Source organism: Anguilla anguilla, chromosome 10 (genome assembly GCF_013347855.1).
Source record: "Anguilla anguilla isolate fAngAng1 chromosome 10, fAngAng1.pri, whole genome shotgun sequence".
Classification (NCBI taxonomy): Eukaryota; Metazoa; Chordata; class Actinopteri; order Anguilliformes; family Anguillidae; genus Anguilla; species Anguilla anguilla.
In genome coordinates this window covers 30,015,833-30,037,525 of record NC_049210.1, presented here as the reverse complement: position 1 = coordinate 30,037,525, position 21,693 = coordinate 30,015,833, and the positions used below count along the sequence as shown (strand labels likewise).

Here is a 21,693-nt window from a genome sequence, read left to right as displayed (position 1 = left end):
AAGCAAAAAAGACTATTCAGATGCAGCCTAAGCTTGTGAAGTCCCAGAAATAAGCCTGTACTGTGCGTGTTGAGGGCAAAACATTGGAGCTGCCATTAAACTGAATGGGGAATATCAGACTTTTGAAGTCAAAATAAAATGTTCTCGATGGTATTTTGAAACTCGAGTGATGACTGAAAAATTTGCATTATGTAATAAAATATGCACATTTTAATAAATATTTTCCCAAGACTTCTGGACCAAAACAACCATTGTTTCAGAAATTGCAGCACATAATGAAATTTATGATCACAAAAAATGGACCGATGAGGTTTTCTTTGGTTGTTAAATCACCTTGGATTTCTACATTGAAATCAATGACCAGGGCTTTTTCCCTCAAGCACGCTTAGCAGAGGCTGTTTCCCTGTTACTTCCTAGGCTTCACCGCCTGGCCCCTCCTAGCCTCTCCAGTTCCTATGTACCCTGCTGCAACTGATGTTTACGTGCTTGACTATGATCCGTTGGCTGGCAGTACTCACAGTTGAATGAATGTTACATTCAAGGTCTGGTGAGACTATGTCAAATAAGGTATCATAAATTTGAACATCAGAGCCAGAATGTGACTGCACATTTGACAGAGTTACCCAATGGCTGTTAGCAATTGTATAAAAAGTTACATCTTTCAGTGCATGACACTTTGCACAGACACAGCAAAAGATTGGAAAAATAGGTTATAGACTGACACTTAGAAAATTAAATACAGATATCAAAAAATATACAGTATATGCTGAAATATATTTTTTTTCTATCAATGCTGCATGAGGTGGGTTTATTAACACCTATGAAATTACATGGTATGCAAGGTACCCATAATCCCAGTACATATTTTGAATGTATTTCTAAATGCACAAATCAGGTCAAATTTCAAATGAGACATGAATCCTTCATCTTTACTGATGTTTTTCTGCAAGAAATGGGACAATGCATGTACAAGATTGTGCAAACTTGTATTTTTTCAGGGTTAACAGGGACACTAACCCATTTTCTTTGTCTTGGAACTTTTCAATTTGTAGAAATGGTATCATTAATTTTTTTTTATTTTTTTTATTTTTTTTTTATATTAAGTATATTCCTACATTACACCTAAAAGTGTCACATTGAATTCTAAAGTGGAGTGGTGCTGGGATATGTTTCATGATATGATAGGCCTGGCACTTGAATTGGCTGAAGGGAACTGTACTGACCAGATAATTCCTTTAAAGTTGTATCTGATTAGCTAGCTAGGTGGCTGGTAGAAACGAACAACTAGCAACTAATACATTAGGAAGATTTTTTTTGTTTGTTATTGTTTGTTGTTACTACACATTAGTTAGCCTAGCTAGGCAGCTTATTAACATTTTCAGAGCTAGATTACTGCAAAAATGATTTTTATTCAAACTGGACAGTGATAGTAGCTAACGGCGATAACTACATTGCAGAGCCACCGACAATTTCAGAGACTTTTCTCCACGCTATTTCCTCTTATCAGTGTCTCTGTAGGAGATTTTATTAAGTCGGGAAACCCAATGTGGAAATTACGAGTTAGGTCCTCCATTGTGGAACGATAGAATGTGGAACTAAAATTAGAAAAAAATAGGGACAATTTACTTGACGGATCATTATATCACATCAGATTGGTTACCGCGACGCGGTGAGGGGGTCAAAGTTGAATTTTTGCCATCTCCACTGCGGCCTCGCCGCTCCCGCCGCGCCGCCGGCAATCCCAAAATGCCTTGCGGGGGCTGGCCGCCACCCCTCATTCAAAATGAATGGAGGCGGCTCCGCGTATAGTGTAGTTTCAGCATCACAGCGAAGCCACACTGTACGCGGCGCGGCGCCATTCATTTTGAATCAGAGGTGGCGGTGGATGGCAGCCAGACCCCACAAGGCATGTTGGGATTGCCGGCGGCGCGGCGAGAGGTGGCGAGGCCGCAGGGAGATGGCCAAAGTTCAACTTTGGCCCCCTCGCCGCGTCGCGGTAACCAATCTGATTTGATCTAATGATCCGTCAAGTAAACTGTCCCTATTTTTTTCTTCGCTATCTATTTGTTTCGCTATCTTATTTTGCGGAGGGGGCGGGGTAAATTTGAAAATACACCACAGAAAGACGTAGCCTATTGAATGATGTAGAAGTGAATGCACCCAGCAGCGGTTTGTTAGCTCGAGTGTTGGAAGGTAGTTTTTAACCAACCATTGCTCAGCCTATTTGACTTTTCCGATGTCTTCGTTCGCCGCGCTTTCAAAAAGGGCTTGTTAATAAAATCAGATAATCCACAGTGCTTTAATAATATAATATATTATATAATAATAAAATAAGATTTAGTGGTCTTGCCGATGAAAATGCACCTATTTTATAAATGAAGTTGTAAGCAAGCCTTTATTGCACTTGTACTTCAAAGCTTCCGGTGTTCATGACGTTGTGGTGTTCATATCCCTTCAAGTTTAAACTGTCACGCTATCTTTTTGACGATTAACTGATTTTACTAAATATGATCATATAAATGTTTTGACGTGAATAACAAGACGACACGGGAATTCCCAATGGTTGATTATGGATTATTTATTATTATTGTTATTATTATTATTATTATTATTATTATTATTATTATTATTATGATCATTACATATTCTTCATGAAATTGGCATGCTTGTTAACCAAGCAAATAAATCAATACAGTTTGAGATTGATTATTATGCAGGCTACGTTGCGATTTAAGCTTATGGTAATTCTTGAAAGCGTTTACTTTCTCACGTATTTACATGAGTTAACGAAATATTACCAAATTAACAAACTGAAAAAGGTCTCTCACCAAAGTATTCACTTAACCCATAATCAACAGTCATGAACAAACGTGAAATACACGATGTAATCCCACTGCAGACTGCGAGAGCTACTATGAATATAGAGCTTTAAGTCGTTTGTGTCGCGCAAAGGCTTGCTTAAAGCTCTATATTCCTAGTAGCTCTCGCAGTCTGCAGTGGGATTACATCGTGTATTTCACGTTTGTTCACGACTGTTGATTATGGGTAAGTGAATACTTGGTGAGAGACCTTTTTCAGTCTGTTAATATGGTAATATTTTTTAACACATGTAAATACGTGAGAAAGTAAACGCTTTCAAGAATTACCATAAGCTTAAATCGCAACGTAGCCAACATAATAATCAATCTCAAACTGCATTAATTTATTTGCTTGGTTAACAAGCGTGCCAACTTTATGAAGAATATGTAATGATCATAATAATAATAATAAATAATCCATAATCAACCATTGGGAATTCCCGTGTCGTCTTGTTATTCACGTCGAAACATTTATATGATCATATTTAGTAAAATCAGTTAATCGTCAAAAAGATAGCGTGACAGTTTAAACTTGAAGGGATATGAACATCAACGTCATGAACACCGGAAGCTTTGAAGTACAAGTGCAATAAAGGCTTGCTTGATTTTATTAACAAGCCCTTTATGAAAGCACGGCGAACGAAGACACCGGAAAAGTCAAATAGGCTGAGCAATGGTTGGTTAAAAACTACCTTCCAACACTCGAGCTAACAAACCGCTGCTCGGTGCATTCACTTCTACATCATTCAATAGGCTACGTCTTTCTGTGGTGTATTTTCAAATTTACCCTCCGCAAAATAAGATAGCGAAACTAAGTTTGCCTTTTTCCCAGGTTCCAGTTTTAATTTTTTTTTTTCCTGTCAGGACAATAGAAAAACGAAAAGGCTTGTATTTTTCAGCTGCTTATAAAATATCTGGTGTTTATCTGGTTTTATCTTTCTCCACTACTGCAAGAGGGAACTAGGGACACACCCCCAGTAATAGAAGGATGAAATATAAATCAGAGCATGTATACCTAGCATTTTAGAGCATATTTCTGTGTATAAACAGGCCATCGTGACGCGCGACAAGCCGAAAAAATAGAACAGAAGCGAAAAACTACGCTTCAGTTCGCTTGTGTCGCGCGAGCTTCGCAGCCGGTACGCGACGCGTTCGCATCTGGTGGAGACGACGTCGCCCGCTGCCGTTGTAATAACAGTACTTCAACTACGCTTCAGTTACGCGCGTAGTGCGCTCGCGGTCGATACGCGTGCGGTGGGTGCCCGGCTTTAAGCTGTCACGCGCGCTCTGACGCAAAACCATGCGGACCAAATTGTATTGAAATAAGTCTTATATCTTCTTCTGTGGGGCTCAGAAACAAAATCGGTGCCTGGAGAGTAATTAGTTCAGTGTGAAGAAATTTTACAGCTAAAAAGTTCTGTCCAAAATAATTTAATTTGGCCAGGGTCAATTCGTAGTATTGAATGGATTTCAATGGGGACATTTTCTTTTTGGCACCAGAGGTTTACTAAACTGCAATACCTCGAGTAACCACTGGAGTTTATGAGCTTCACTGGGAATGGAAATCCCTGGTCCTCTACTGTGGATCAACCATGTCGCTTTCAAGTACTGTATGAGAACTCCAACCAGTGAATTATGTAGTTCATTCAAAGAGATTCGAATACCTTTGTATTCGAATCTTTTTGGTTCATTGACTTTAACGCTTCTGCCGCCCGTATCTGTCGATAGAAAAGTACACAACAAATTATGACGTAGTGCACAATGGTGTTCGACGGAGGGAAAGAATTTCTGAAGGGGAACTTATTTTTCATGACACCGGAAGTCCTTTAACTAGGGGGTTAGTGCTGCGCAGACACTGCAGTTGCAACGCACCCGAGCTGCATGTGCGAAGGTTAATTTTATGGGAAGATTTTCATTGACATGATATTGGGTACTATATTGTATAAGTGAGGTTTGCCAGAATGGTCAGTCGCGCTGTTTGGCTGTTTCGTAGATTAGAGGGATTGTTTGCGGTTTATAAACCTCCTGGAGTTCACTGGAAACTGGTCCGGGACAGCGTCGTGACCAACCTGCTCAAAGGTAGGATTGTTTGGTTGCAGAGTGAAGATAAGGACTTAATTCGCGAGGGTCTGAAATTATTTAAATAAACTTCCCAACGACAAAACTACAATTCAACGTAATGGAATTAAGGAAAAATCTAACGACCGTTTTCCTAATAATATTAACCATTAATTTCTGCTTGAACAACATTAAAACAACACTTACATTTGCTCAGACGGCCTTCTCAGTTAAAAAATGGAACTCTCTCTCCTCCAATATTAAAACTTCCCCAGATTATCATTCTTTTTCCACAACGGATAAAGTTAAAATCTGGATAAAGGAAAATCAATTATGTAATCATCCATTTAAAACTCATAATATGAATTATTTTTGTTTTTATAAACAAAACCGTTGTAAACCGTTTTTAAATAATATATCCACTCTCTGATTATGTACATAGTGTACTGTATCTCTCTGCATTAATACCCACATTACAAACAACATATTTTGTTGTTCGTAATGTGGCTGTTAATGTACTTTTGCTCACCTGCCCAGGGACTGGGGATGAAAATTAGCTGTTTAGCTATATCCCTGTATCGTGCATTGGATTTAAAGCTTGAAGTTGTCCTTGAAGTTTCTTTATTATATTTTCTCCCTGTTAAATAAACTTTTAAAATAAACAAATAATTAAAAACTGAAAGGTGAGGGGGAAATTACAGTAATTTAAAATTAATCACTAACCATTCTGTGCTACCATCAACTATGCAACTTAAATCAAATAAATATGAAAATGCAACTGGGTAGTATTAGTATGGTTTGGCAAGGAGAATTTGAGTGTATTGGCACATTTGTCTGTACAGGTGAAAGCATCACATATTGTGCTCTGCTGCCTCCCATGGACATAGTATCTCAATAATATGGGGGTGTTTTTGAAAACCTGAGGCCCTCCACTTCTTGATATGGTGTCACTTATATCAAATAAGCATTATAGAAAATGTTCAACCATTCAGTGCCTAGATGACTTAGTGTATTCCTGAAAGCCTGGGACCCTCAGATATGGTGCCACTTATACAATTGGCACCATATCTGAAACTTTTCACTCCAAGGGAAACATTATTTTTTAAATTTTTTTTGTTTTTCATTTCAGTGATTATGACAGCCCAATGAGTAGAGCTAATATTTAAAGCGCCACCAGTTTCTATGACTTTTAAAAATGTTTCGGAGAACCTCTATATTCTCCTAAAACAAACCATTCATATTCTGGCTAACAAAGGTTGGTTGAAGGGACCATAAATATATTCTCTATTAGGTTTTTTCTCAAGAGGTCTAAGTATTAATCATTTATTTGGTCATTTAACCATCTTCAATTTTTTAATTAAATCTAGATCTTCTGGTGATATATTATTATATTATTATATTATTACCTGGATTTTGTGACAACAACATGAATTTTAAAAGGAATTTGATTCTGACATAGGCCAGTGCATATGTGGCTTATCTCCCTAAGTTTGAAATCATGTAGCTTTTCACACGGTTCCATCTTGTATTCTGCATTTCAAGCTTTTTTGATGCAAGTGACACCAAATCTGAAAAGTGGTGGGCGCAAGGGTCATGGGGTGGGATGTGGCGTCTCATGACCTTGACATTGCGACTCCGACTCATTGTCCACCTTATCTGTGCGAAGTCAGAAAATGCAGACATCCCATTTCGTATCGTGATTTCATTATGGCGTGTGCTATTTACAGCTGCGCTAATCGACCATCAAATAATAGTTCTGTGAAGTTTTTCCGGTGGCTGAGTCATTTTTACTTTATATTTTTACTAAATATGTCCTTTAGCCTACTTAACCAAATCATTAGTTGCCAGAAAGTGTCATCAGCTAACGCTTGCTATATAGAGGGTATGCACATGACGTCACAGTAAGTGGAAGTCACTGCGGTTACACCCACTGAGTGGCAGAAAGACTATCAGTGGCAGCGTTAGCGTTCAGCTTGAATGCTGTGAAAACACAAAAAACACACCTAAAATGGGAAAGAGCTGTTGTGCGATTGACTGTACAATATATTCAACAAGAAATCGGAGCTATCTTTTTACAGACTGCCAAAAGCTAAAGAAAAGAGAAGCAAATGGATTGCAGCAATTCGCAGAAACAACTGGAATCCAAGCACCGAAACGTGGATTTGCGGTTGTCATTTTGTGTCAGGTAGCTATCCATGATGATGAGCCTTGTGTTCTACAAACAAAGGGGGGATGGTTAGATAGTATTAGCTAGCCAAGCATATAAATTAAGGTATGATTTTACCCAAAAATCCAACATACCTGACACAAAATGACAACCGCAAATCCACGTTTCGGTGCCTGGATTCGAGCTGTTTCTGCGAATAGCAGCGATTAATTTGCTTCTCTTTTCTTTAGCTTTCGGCAGTCTATAGAAATATAGCTTCGATTTCTTGTTGAATGTCCATGGACCACTGGGTCTTTGGTAAGTTGTAAGGATCATTGTCAAGTCCAACTGCCTTTAATTTAAGCAGATAATCGTTTGTTTTACTCCCGATTTTGCAGTTTCCTATACTAAAGGCAGCCATGTGGCAGCATGTCTTGCCACTCAGTCCCAACTGAGGGGGCATATACCGGTGGGAAAGTGACGTCAATGCATACCCTCTATGTTTTTTCCAGACCCACGGAGAGTCAATGGGTGACGTCACAGTGGCTTTGTCCATATTTTAATATTTTACAGTCTGTGGTCATAAGTCATGCATTCATTGTACTTGCACAAAATGCTAATGGATCCCAGGTTTTCGAAATACCTCCATACTATTTAGATGCTTTATACAGGGGAGGCAAGAGACTATTAATTATTGGATGCATTTATCATATATTGGAAGCAATATATTGGAAGCATTAGGCACCTAATTTACCTAATTTGCCTTTTGTAGAATTGTTGAAACCCAGGCAAAAATGGCAATCAATTGTGATGATTATTTGATACAACTTTATTGCAAATCAAATATTATATTGTTATATGTGGTAAAAGGTCTTAGGTAATCAGAATGCACTTATTCTGTATTAATAGTCTTTTCAGATAATACATGCATGATATACACATTGCTTTAGGCATATATATTACACGACTCAAGCCCACTTCATCACAACATATTTAAACCTACGCCTACTGGTTGATTGTTATAGGATAAACTATCTATATTATATCTGGAGTTATTAGAAAACCTCAATAGTAACATTACTCGTTAATTATGACGAATATAAAATCAGTTTTATTTTCTCCTAAAATAGAGTGATTTTGGTATTTCATATTTATGCATTTTTAACAAACAACATGGTAGAAATTTAAAAACTTTATGGAAAAAATACATAGCCTTTACATGTAAATGATACTCAGAAACGTAATTGGCATTATAACGAATAATTATTTTTAAATGTAAATTTAGCTAAGTTTGAAAACAAACTTCAAAATATACGTTTCTTGCGTTTGTGCAGGCGGACATTTATTTTAAACAATTTCTGAAGAATCTGCCATCTTACTATGGATCACAGACGCTCTTTTCAGGGTACTTTGGTAGTGTGTACGAAACAAGCTAACTGCTAGCTACTGGTTATTTTGCATTTTCATTCTTGACATTTTATTAACTGGTCTGTGTTGTTGGGAATAATCAGAAATTATAAATTGCTAGTGTGCAACTGGCTTGGTACAGTAATTGATGCAGCAGCATTATTGAGGAAATTCTTGTATTACAGAGGTTGAACCCTCCACCTGCAATGTAATCCCAATGGGTGTTCCACACAGAAACTTCAAACAAAATTGGCATCTTTAACAGGTCATTTAACAAGGAAATATACATAATCAGTGTAGATAGAGCTGTTAGCCTAAGTCATTCCAAAAGTGCACTGACCATTCAGCGATGTTACTTTTTTACTGTAGAAGTCAGAAATTATGCCAATTTGACTCAAGCTTTCTAACCACATTTAAGGCATTGTTACACATTTTTTCACAAGAAATACTAACTGTAAAATGTTTTGGGTGTTAACTGGTTATTTATTCATACGACTATATTTATATGTGTCCTAAAAACATTACAGCTGGCAGCATCCTGAGGGACATGGAATTCTACAGCCATTTCAGAAGCAAAATGACACCAAAAAATGGCAGTCACTAATTATTTAAAATAACCCCAGATGGGATTTTGTATTGCTGATATGAAATGTTATTCAAATTGCCAACCCCTGTCCTAGTTGTTCAATTCCAGTTCGTCCAAGTTATGCTGGGAAAGAGACCCTATAAAATGTTTTCTGACATGGCTAGACAGCTAAACCTTGATTGACCAACAATATTTTTACATGTATATCTTTGCTGACGTCTTCTCTACAGTGTAGTATAAATCATTTTAGTTTTACAAATGGATATTTTTTTGTAATTGCGGTGAAAAGAAAACATGCATCACATTCTGGATTCCAAATTCCCAGCAGCTAGAATAGTGCCACAGCCAGGTAACCTTTTTTTTCTGATGAAAACTAATTTGAACAACATTTTTACATGTAGGCTATTTCTTCTCCAAGATCTTGTTTACAGTGTGGTATAAAGAATTTTAATTTTAAAAATGTTTTTTTATTACAGTGAAAAAGGGACGTGAACCTAGTCGATTTGAGTCCCCAACAGCAATGGAATTTTGAAGCCACAGGGCTGCTATCATATATTTTGGCATATATTGCATTTTGAGAGTACACATTATTATTAAATGTCACATCCCATAACAATATGTACAAGTAAATGCATACACAGTATTAGTTTTACTGTATGAATACCATAAAATATTGGTTGATATTGTTTAAGAAAAAACATTACCCCAACCTAAAAATCGCACAGGTGATGCTTTTCCCTCCAGTGGTATTGATTGCATGCCGATGCGGGATGCGTCTAATGTGTAACAATTCAAACAACAATTATGTTCTGGCAAGTTAGATGTTTATATGTTATTTGATTATACTGTAGCATTTATGCATGTATCACTTAATACATGATTAATAAACTGTCAATGTGTTTTCTGAAAGATCACCAAAACAGGTTTCACCTCCCTACCTGTATTAACATACTTTATTAAACTTGTTAGGGGCAATTTGTTCCCTTTACCATAATACCAAATGGTGTACCACAATTAAAAATTGAGTGTTCTCGGGGAGAGTCTAGTCATTTACAGGCAGTACTTTAAATAGCAAGGGCTAAACATGTATTCTAGAAAGAGCTGTTTTTCCTTCTTTTGAGTACGGTGGTCATGCTTGTGTGTTCGTCATACAATGTATTTGTAATCTGAACAGCGTTCAAAGGGTGCTATAGCTAATGGAGAACATGGTTCTGTTTTTTATCACAGGTATAAACTCTGCTTCACCACGGGAGCCAAGACAACAGGTCATGTTTCTCCCAGAGAGTACAGATGGATCTGGTGGATCTACAGAACTGACACTGACTGCAACCCGCCTCCCTGTTTTGGCGAACCACCCACTGGGTCAGTCTTGAACTCCCTGCCCGCATTTTTCCTTTTCATATTTAATATTAATATTTTATCCAATCTTCTGTATAGCTTGTGCTCTAACAGTGTAAAGGGAAGGTGACGCCACAGAGATGTTGCATTAGGGCTGGACTGGAAAGATGCAATGCACTCCTGTAGAAAAACACTCTCTTCAAGTCAAGTTAAAAACATTCAGCCAGTCTTCTTAGATAAAAAATTAGCAGAACATGGATGGGCAGATGATCACAATGTATTATTTAAGACCAGAAAAATAAGGAATAAGAAGAGAAAGAAATGCAGTAGAACCTTGGTGATTCACATACTCTGCCAGCGCTTAAAGCATGTCATGATTTAATTTGGTGCTCTTTCGTGCCCACCTTCCCTTCATTTATATATTCCCTCTGCCCATCAAAGAAATTTAATACATGGAAATTTAAAAGTAAATACATGGAAAGGTGTGGCTTCGTAATTACTTTAAGTATAGTGAAGGATAATTTAGAAGGTAAGTTCTAAAGGTGGGCTTGTACGTGGTAACTGTTCTTTTCTGCTCTTACCTTTCTCAGTGACAGGACCCCAGTTTCAGAAGTTGCGAGTAGGGGTGGGACACCGCTTGGATGTATTCTCATCAGGAGTACTAGGTATGTAACTATCAGACAAAATTTGTGGCACCATTTTAGGATGGTGAAGTACTGGTAATTTTGCTCCTGTTTTGTCATAATCATCCTCTTGTTCTCTGAGCTGATATTATAACTTTCTGTCTCTCAGTTCTGGGTGTGGGCCAAGGAAACAAGATGCTTGCTGACCTATACAATTCGAAAACAAGGGTAATTATTACTTTCGATTAGTATTTAATTATTCCCCTGTGTTTGGATATCTGAGTGAGAGACACTGTTAATAATTGGTCTGGTCATTCTGCAGGATTACACAGTGGAAGGAGAGTTTGGGCTTGCCACAGAGGATTTCTCCGACACAGGCCGACTTATTGAAAGAACCACATATGGTGAGCTAATTGTATTGATTTACTGCTGAACATTGACCAAATACATTTTGGAAAAACTGGTTTCCTGTTACACTGCACTTAATTACAGCAATTGATTGCGATGTTAACTCACTTCACCTGGTTGCTTGGGTCTGAACCACTGCAAAATTGCTACTGTTGTAAATAAAAACAACAGCTGTGTTCATTGTTTACATTCATTATGATGACATAAGGGGTTTTATTTTCTATCTGTGAATGAGGCATGATGTGCTTCACTCACCCTACTTTACTTTTTAACGCTCTTGTCCTCTCTATGGGACAGACAGCGTGCATGCATGTGTTAGGAGGGCAGGGCTTTGGAGAAAGAGCTAAGGGGAGGGGGTGGAAGGTTTTTTTTTTTTTTTGTTCTTTTCAAAATCTAGCTCTCTAACACTTGTTCCTCCAAACATACATACTGCACCTTTAAAGAAACTGCAGCAAGTCCATGGTTTGTATCATAGAAATATAAAATGATCTTTAAAATGATGTTCTCTTGGCACATAGGTGACTTTGACATTAAACTTGGTGTTGGGCCCTTGCACAGGACTCAAGCTAAAATGTGAAAGAAAGCTTGCTTCCTTCAAAGATTGATAATGGTCAGACATATTGTAGCACTTGAAAACGAACATACAGTGCAAAGTAATTACGCAAAATGTATATTAGACTATATTAGCATAGAATATATTAGTCTATGACAGTGATGTAATTTGCCCTCATCTTAATGAATTTAAAATAAAAGTAAGCAACTTACTCTACAGATCACATCACACAAGATGACGTGGACAGAGTCTTGGCTATGATCCAGGGAGCCAATCAGAAAGCTCTGATCATGTAAGTCTTATCCAATGCACACATCCACATGCATCAAAGATGCACTTGATTGACATGAAATGTGCCCAATCCACTGCTGTTGAAAACTTTGTTATATTAAATTACCCATAGTTTGCTCTCCTAGTGGTGACCTGGTGACGTTAGCCATAAAAATAATAGGCTAAAAATTAGTGCAGTATCAAGTAGGCCCACAAAGAAGCCGAAAACATACCACTTTATCCGTAGTGGGAGGAAGTTTTTTTTTCCACAATGTCACGTTCTAAATGTGTTTGCCTGGTCTGCCAAACCAGCATCGCCATTCCAAAGAAAAGGAACATGGTGAGGCATTTCAGAACACCACCAAAAACACGACTGATTCCCTTCCAAAAGTGAGCTTAGAAAGAAAAAAATAAAAAACTTTGATCTCAGTTAATTGTCCAATGGTCCATTTTCACACGACCCAGCTCAAAAGCAAGGGCTGTCACAGAAGCATCATTCTGGGTGAGTCATGTTATTGTCAAACATGAGAAATAATTTCAAGATGGACAAATGATAAAAAAGGCCGATGCACAATTATGAATTTTTATTTGGATGGCATTTAAAAACATGATGGCAAGAAGAACTGCTTACAATTGTACCAATGAAAGAACCCTCGGGGAGGAGGACATTTTTCGTAAGGATTTTGGGATTTTGCAGAAAAAACTAAACCAATGTCTAATTTGGTTTCAGTCACCACTGATAGAGCACCTGCGATGGTAGGCCGTTCCAACGGGTTCATTGCAAAATGCAAGGAGGAGAGGAGGACACATTTCCTGACTTCTTTAATTATCACTGTATAATTCACCAACAAGCATGATGCATGAAAATGCTAAACATGGAAGATGTCATGGATGTGTTTTTGAAAATCATCCGTTCAATTCGGGCCATATCAAAGGCGTCTGTTTTGCTTTTCCCTGGAGGAAGCTGACTCTGAGCACACAGATCTCTTGCTGTATGTGAAATGGCTAAGTAGCAGGGGTGTAGTGCTACAAGAGCGCACCAGAGTGCTCCTCCGGCACTTATTTTTAATAGCAAAAAAATTGCTCTTTTTAAAATGATCAACATATTGTCAATCCACGAAATAAAACGAATAAATGATATTAGGCCTATATCCCTTGATTAATACATTTTCTTATGAATAATTTTATAGGTATTTATGTTAAGTGATAACTGGCCAGGCACTTTCCCTCCAGTATTCGGAGAATGGGAAATTGAAAATCTCTACCGGCGATTCAGGCTACCACGCACATGCTTATCGAGATTTCCTTGACTGCGCTGGCCAGCATCTTCCCAGGGACCTTAGGGCCTTACTCAACTGCACAAAACTAATTCCGCGCAGCTCTGAATGCGTGCGCGGGTTTAGCCATATGACCATTTCGCCAACTCGAACGAAAATACTCATGAAACGAGCATCTGCTCCGATGTTGGTCAAACTTCATGGACCTCCTTTATCCCAATGGGATCCAACGCGTCACGTGACCACTTGATTCCGGTTCCATCGTTCAGCCGAAGACCCCCAGACAAGACCGATATCTGCCCCCATTAATGACGAGCCCGACCCTTTGTGGGAGTTTCTTTAAGGGTCAGAAAAGCACCCTGTCTTGATTTTGCATTTATAATTTGTTGTATTTTTACAGCCTACGCGTCTACCCAACATTTTCAACTCGTCCAGGCTACTTGATTGTGGACCATTCTGCAGGCTTTAATAATAAAGTGCCCTCTCTTTCTCTTGCGGTCTTCCCTTCTCTCCCTTTCTTCCTTCAGTGCGACATTGCCTATTTGGTTTTACAGCGCTCAGACTGGCTGGCCTACATCACTGCGTTCTTATCCAATCCTGCCCCGTCCTGTCTTCTTTGCTCATCTGTGACCAAGTACATGCGAGCAAATCGTCTGCATTAGTGCCTATCACTGTCTGTGTGACTTCGACTTTTAAATACAGTCGAATTCTCAGACAGTAATTCTCATTAGCCATCATTTAATGTGCTGTTGACATGTTTTCCGCTTATTGGTATGGTATTTAGCTTGGCCCTAATTTAGGGGTGGGCGATATGACAATATTAGATCATGAACAATTAAAATGTCTCCACGATCTGCCTTTCCAGAGAGATCGGGAGTATCGGGCTACAGTGAAACTGCACATACTATCAGTTGCACTGACAACGCTCATACAATGTTTTCTCAGCCAAACCTAAAGTCAAACTATTTGCTAGTCCCTGTTGCGCCTCCCCTAACAGACACACCAATAAACCAATAATAGCAAACAGTACATAGCGCCTTGGATTTATTTTCCTCCCCCTTTTTATTTGACAACATAGTGGCACGGCTGACCACAGAGGAGTTGGTTCCTAAAAAATATTTGACATCTGTGATATGGAACTAGTTTTGGCACAAAACGCTGTTATTTGCAAAGTTTGCAAAGAAAATGTTCGCACATCGGATGGACTGGTGAGCTTAAAATTGGTGGGGCACAAAACTTTCCTTTAAACTAATCATTGATATCAACCTGTTTTCATTAATTTTCCTTTATTTTCAAGCATGCCAACGATCGGGCTAATCAAATGGCAAGTAGCCTAACACACAGCATCTTCATGCCGTGTTAGGGGAATTTTCATAAATTCAATTTATCCGTTAAAAATCAGTTTTAATCACCAAGTAGTCTGCACTTAAGAAACAGATCTGTTATCTACCGTGTTAACTTTCAGAATAACCAGAAAAAACAAAACCTTCACTTCAAGATTGTTTACAATCTACGCATTTCAGATATTTGCCATGAATACTGTCAGGGAAATTACCGTTTCCCATCCCTGCATACCCAGAGGTGAGATTCTTCCCCAATAACATAGAGTCACAGCACTTTCAAAGATCAATAAGACTTATTCAACTTGCAAGGAGAAAAAAGAATGAGAGAGTACTCACAAAACTCTCTGAAGTTTTAGATGCATAGGCCGTTCCTTATATCCACAATCTCAGTAACTTTCCACTATGCACAGGAGGCGTGTTTCTCTTCACGCAAACAGCTGCACTCTGCCCTAATTAATCTTTACCCTCCTTAGCAGTGGACACCCCGTCTGACAACCTTGGTCTCCTAAATTTATTTAGTCTTCTGATAAGGTTGACCGTACAACAAATCCTCCAGGGTGCGGTGTCATCCACCAGGCATCCCAAATGCCTGGTGGATAGAACAACCTGTTTTTTCTCACTTAGGCCTTGGTCATTTATCTTATGTTTACTGACCAGCTCTCAGACAGGGTGCCTTCTCACTTTCCAGAACTCAGAACAGACTATGCAAAGGTTTAAACACTTGATCAGAAACTATTTGCTATAAAGAGTATATTTCTAATCACTTACATTGGGATATATGGTATAACAATAATCAAGACAGTAATAAAGGATACATTTAATCATGTGATTGTCTCTATGTTAACACACACATACTGTCAATCAGAAAATTACTCTTACAATACGAATGCGGAGGAAGAAGTGCATGTATCCGCAAATAATGTTGATTAAAAATGTGCACAATTTCGTACTGCAAATGAAAATAAATGTAGGCTATAAGGCCTAGGCTACTCGCTAAAACTGCCTATTTGGGGAGAGCTGGCTATATATGATAGTATTGAGTAGCCTATTTTGTGGATTAATTGTATTGATACTCAAGGAAAATCGGGAAGTTTCTGCCACTGCTTAGTGATTAAAATGGATTTTTCCAAATTTCATTTATCATTTAATCTCCATAACACAATGCGAGGAAGCTGTATGTCACTTTCCAATTGATTAGTCAGATCGTTTGCATGCTTATTGTTAATCACTGAAAATTAATTAAGACAGTTTGAGATCAATGATTAGTTTAAAGGAAAGTTTTCCAATTTTCAGCACATCAGTCGCCGCTGAACACGACAAACCTTTTTAATCACCTCAAGAGAAAGGATTGTTGAATGTTAATACTTTGCAGAATTGCACTTGATTAAAATCTGGTACTTTGGGCCAAATGGTCTCTGTTATTCTTTTTATTTTAGGTTTTGTTTCCTTGAAGGGCAATATTTTCTTCAATAGGAACATTAGTTTGATTGCACTGTTCATTAACTTGCAAAATAGTCTTAAATACCAAAATCGTGATCGTATCGTGGATCGTGATCATGCCTGAAAAAAATCGTTATATGATATTTTTGCCATCTTCCACCCCTAGCCTAATTGTATTTGTTCAGCATAAACGTTTTCAAACTTGTGCTTGTTTTAAAATGCTCAATTTCATTTGACTTCTCTCAGTTCTCTGTGACCCATTGCGATCAATGTAGGCCTACATCCGCAACCACTGTCCATTTGGGCCTCTGCTGGACAGTTTTGGAATTTACTCACAGAAGAAAGGTATCCAAACATCAGAAAATGTGCCACCCCCTTGACAGAACTTTTTGTCTTGGCCCTATTTATGTGAATCAGAATTTTCCCACATGAAGATTATTAAATGTGAATACCGATACACCCTGATTGACATCCCTTCGGAGGCCTGTTTGAGGCTACCTACCAGCAGCTACTGTCCTTCCTATGCAAACCTGGTTGACTCCATTCAATGCAATTCATCAGAATAAGGTAGAGACCATGAAATCTATAAAATATTGAAATACATAGGGCTGTGGGCCTTTTGTGGCAATTCTAATATTGAAATTAAGGTGTGTATATATATAGTGGCATGGGATGGGGGTTTGCCTCCGAAGCGCCACACCCGACCAAGATGGTTCCATTGTGTCACCACCACCTAGCTGTTCTGCACCTGGGTCAGCACCGTGAGAGAAAATCCCTCGGGGGAGGATCACCAGAGTCAGTGTGTTAACCAGTGTCACCTAAAAGTGATTATTGTCCCCAACTGCCCCTCCTCAAGGGCAATGAACACAGGACATAAAACCCACCGTGCCCTCCAGAATCCAGCCTTGTCATAATGGGGTCTATTTTTTTCAGATTCTAGCGGATGTGTTCAGGGTTCCCTGCTAGAATCACGAGGGAGCCCTCACTGATCCACAAAACTTTTGACTTGGTTCTTTTTTGTTGAATGTTTGTTTCCTGAACGTTGTGTTAGGATTTATTGCTTATGTCTTGCATGTTGTCATTAAAATAAAAAGACCTCACGGTCAGTACATTGCACCTCCTGTCTGTTGCTTCTGTGCCACACCTCAGCCAGTGCCACAATGTTCATGTTAGAATTACCATGAAAGGCCTATGCAGTACACATTTTCAATGTCTTTTAGCAAAAGGAAAATTTTACTGGTTCTGATCACGTTGTGCTGGCCACTGGAAAAAGTAGATCGCAAGCCAAAAAAGTCTAGGTGCCCCTGGTCTAGGGTATCTATTCTGTGAAATTCATATTAAAATAGTGAAACAATTAAATTCTGTGTTGAAGCATCATTCCACTATGCTGAGAAATGGACCTAAAATAAAACTTAAAGTAGCCGTGTACTGTAAGTATCTAGCTACTGTGCTTCTTATCTGAATCAATTACATTTTGGGGAATTTGTTAAGACTTGATAGGTCACATTAGATCAGGGGTGCACAACTCGCGCTGACCTGCGTTCTGGTTTTTGTTCCAACTGATTATCATTTCTTACAGCTCTATAAAGTATGCTGTTTCACTCCAGTACTTAATCACAGTGAAATCTTGGATAAACTGGAAGACTGTGAATCTAGCTGTTGCTTATACACATGTCAAATCAAGATATGATTGGGCCAATTCAATAAATGTTGGGAAATGTTGGCACAAAATCCTGAAATGGATTGGCCCTTGTTGTGCATCCCTGCATTAGGTGGTTACTTACAATTGCATCTTAGCAGATTGTTTGTGGCTACAGAATTTCAATAACATTGCAGCAGAAAACAGTGAACAGTGAGGTGATGCACTGTAAACTGAAAGCAAAAAGACAGATTTTCTGCAAAAGGGCAGGTGCATGAACAATGGATATTTAGCTTTAAAAGATGTCTGTCATGAGCCTAATCAATTATAAACATTGGCTTCTTATTTATCATTAACTTTTGAGGTGATTTTCACAAAATCAGAAAGTAAATAATTATGAATTGCCATCAACTGTGTGTAGAAATATGTAAAATTCATATTTTTATTTGTGACAGTACAGATGGAATAAGAAATATTCCTGTGTTTGCACGTTAATGCCATATAATAAATTGCAAGATGCATATTTAACAGTTTAGAATGACTTTTCACTGCATGTCAAAGCAGTTCATATCAGTAGATCATGTCCTTGTCTTTGTAATAAGCAATAAGAAATATGGCTACAATGAAACGCAACTCCAACAAATATTCTGTAATGTGCATCAGCTTATGTTTCACTTTTTAAACTTGGGGGGGGGGGGGGGGGGGGGGGGGGGGTTATTGTTCATTTTGTTTTTCCTCATATGTACACTAGAGGGCACTTACTCGGCAGTTTATCTAACCTTGTACCTTGTGGAGCTGGCTGTGATAATGTCTTTATGCTTTTGCTGCAGTTTACACAACCTGCCAAGTCTATGTCTGTTTCACATTACTCTGTCTATGACGACCGTATTTCTTCAATCCCTCCTCTGGCTGCCAGCACTAAATCTCCAGTAACTGTGTTTCTCTGTAGGTACTCAAACGTTGACCTGTGCTCTCAACAGGCATATGAGCTGGCAGTGAAGGGGTCACTGTATCCACAGGGAAAATCTTCCCCTATTTTAACTGGCCTACGATGTCTGCACTTCAAGCCACCCCACTTCACCCTAGGTAAGACATAAAAAAGGTAATGTCTGGGGACATTCATGCTGTGTTACTGAATATCTGACAAAGAATGTATATCTGACAAAGAAAGTCTGAGAATAACTAATGTCAGCTTGCTGAACACACAGTCAGGCGTATAATCAGTTGCCCAGCGTTCAGCAAACCATGCAGCCAAGCCACATGGACTGAGGGCAACTTGGTTAGAGGAAGACATGTCCAGAGAATAGATTACATACTTTAGTTTTGACAATTGTATTTAAATAATATAAAAATATTCTAAATCATCAGTTTGTTAAAATTTTTTGAAATCTTTTTTTCATTGAGTCTCTGCTCTAAAGCCTTTCTCTCTCTCTTTCTGTCCCTCCCCTTTACTCGCTGTGCAGAGATGCAGTGTGTGAATGAGACCCAGCGGTTCCTGCGCAGAGTGGTGCACGAGGTGGGCCTTGAGCTGCGTAGCACAGCTGTGTGCACAGGGGTCCGACGGACCCGCGATGGCCCCTTTACTCTGCAGGCTGCCCTCACGCACAAACATTGGACACTCCCTGAGATCACAGCAGCCGTACGCAAGTCCTGCTTGGCGTGGAGGACCCCCAGAGAACCCCAGCCCCAGAACCCTGGGCCAGACGGAATGAAGAGGAAGGAGCCAGCAGTGCCAGATTGATTGTCCATTTCCTCTCAGTTCTCTCAAATCTTTATGTAGAAAATACTCATTCCCAAGGAAAAGCTGCTACTGTTGCACTTACCTCAAGATGCTGTCTGTAGTTTCAAAGTTTTACTACAAGATAACACTGTGTGTTCCTTAGTTTATCAGTACCCAAATTACTAGGATTGAGTGAACCAGAACTACAGAAATCCTCCTTCCATCTTTGAACCCTCCTTGAAGTCTGTCCTACCAACAAGAGTTATCTGTGGCCTTTGTCAGCATTGCATACTGGAAGCAGTCGAGAGGTTAATGGGGGAAATTAGCTGTTAATTATGAAACGCCAAAATATGAGGGTTTTTTTTTGCCTGGATGTAAATCAGTCTTGTATGCTTTGTTGTTACTGCAATAAAAATAGTAACAACAGAAGGTGAACAGTGTATTACAGTATATTTCACCTTCTGTTGTTACTATTACCAATTTCTTGGGTTTCGGTTGCCAAATGATGCTATGTATATTTTTGTATTTAAATTGTATTAAAAGTATATTCCTATACTGAGTCATGCTGCAGTTCGATTTTAATTTTTGAAGTATAGTAGTGTTAACAGTCTTTCTGGATGTGCTGATTGTAGTCTCAGTTGAGATCACTGAAACATTGTGTGGTAGTGATACAACGTTGTCACTACATTGTGTCAGTATATCAGATTAATTTGCAATAGTTTTCCGATTGTGGACTGGCCTTTTTTTGGTGAAACAGGAAAATGTTTTTACTGGCTATGCAGCTTGCACATGGTGAAGGCATCTCTGTTCATAGCAAACCACTCACGTGCTTTGGGTAGTTGGAAGGTGTAGCTAAAAGTCTACAAGAAATGAGTTAAAACATTTACCCCATTTAATTTTTTGACAGCATTCAGGATTGATTAAATACGGCAGTTGCCCTTTTGAAATTTCAAACTTGAGAGTATCTATAAAGAAAATTGGTACCACTCTTTTCAGTCATCCTGAACACATTCCACTCATTATGCTCAATGTGTTCCACCTGTTATGCTTGACGTGTTCCTCAATAACCCTGTGCTGTTCTTGACGGTCTTTTGAATGTATCGCTGCCCCATATTTTTGTGCAGACCTACCTGTTTTTCTGTCTTTCCAGATTACTCTGGTTTTGGTATATATTTGTAGAGCTTTAGATTGATAGTCCAGGGTTTTCATTGTTTCATACTCTTGTTGTGCTGCTGAAGCTTATGATTCCCATTTGATGCTGGCAGAAGAAATCTTTTTTTTTACCTAATTTGTTTACCTAATAATTCCAAGAAGGGTGGATCCAAGACCCATTTATTGTTGATGTCCAGTTTGGGGATCACTCCTCAATTTAGTATTGACATAGTCAGAACATGCTGCATTCTACACTATTACACTGGCAGTTCTCCATTGTGGAAGTAAACTGAGAAGAAACTAATAAATTGTCAGTGTGAGAGTAAGTATGATGTGTGCTTCAGAAGAATGAGAATGAGTATGGCCTTCAAAGTGCCTGACAAAATATCAAGTAGAACTAAGTTCCTTGCAAGAATGGCTAAGCTAAGCTTAGTATGTTGGCTTGATTCTGTGCCATTATAGCCACGTTTCCACCAAAAGTACCCGGAACTTTTAGTCCCAGGAACTACTTTTCAAGGAACTAAAAGGTTCCTTCAGCCCATTGTTGTCTGCGTTTCCACCGCGGTCTAAAGTCCCGCGAAGATTAGGCAAATTAGCCCACTGACGTATGAAAAAGCGACGTTGTCGTCGGTCCATCTGTCCTATGATTTCTTCTGTAACCCCATACTACCACCGAAGTAGCCTACATTATTTTCTAATAACCGGGACAGCCCGGAGGGGTTTATTCCACTTATATACAACGGGTTACCAACAATGACTATATATGGTTACTTTTGTATTTATTGATTTTTATCGATTTAATCACCTGGAATTGAAATATTCTTCTGCAGCCGTTTGGGCATATTTTACCGTCAAGCAAAACTGTTGTTGGTAGT

At 38.7% G+C, this 21,693-nt stretch overlaps 1 protein-coding gene across 1 annotated transcript; it reads left to right on the top strand.

Moving 5' to 3' along the window:
* The first annotated feature begins 4,678 nt into the window (after nt 1–4,678).
* On the top strand, nt 4,679–20,225 carry trub2 (TruB pseudouridine (psi) synthase family member 2). The gene is made up of 8 exons (XM_035380362.1): nt 4,679–4,937; nt 10,283–10,417; nt 10,984–11,058; nt 11,186–11,244; nt 11,339–11,420; nt 12,197–12,269; nt 18,896–19,032; nt 19,410–20,225. The coding sequence occupies exons 1-8, from the start codon at nt 4,820–4,822 to the stop codon at nt 19,685–19,687; spliced, it is 957 nt and encodes a 318-aa protein (XP_035236253.1). The 5' UTR covers nt 4,679–4,819; the 3' UTR covers nt 19,688–20,225.
* Nucleotides 20,226–21,693: the final 1,468 nt, after the last annotated feature.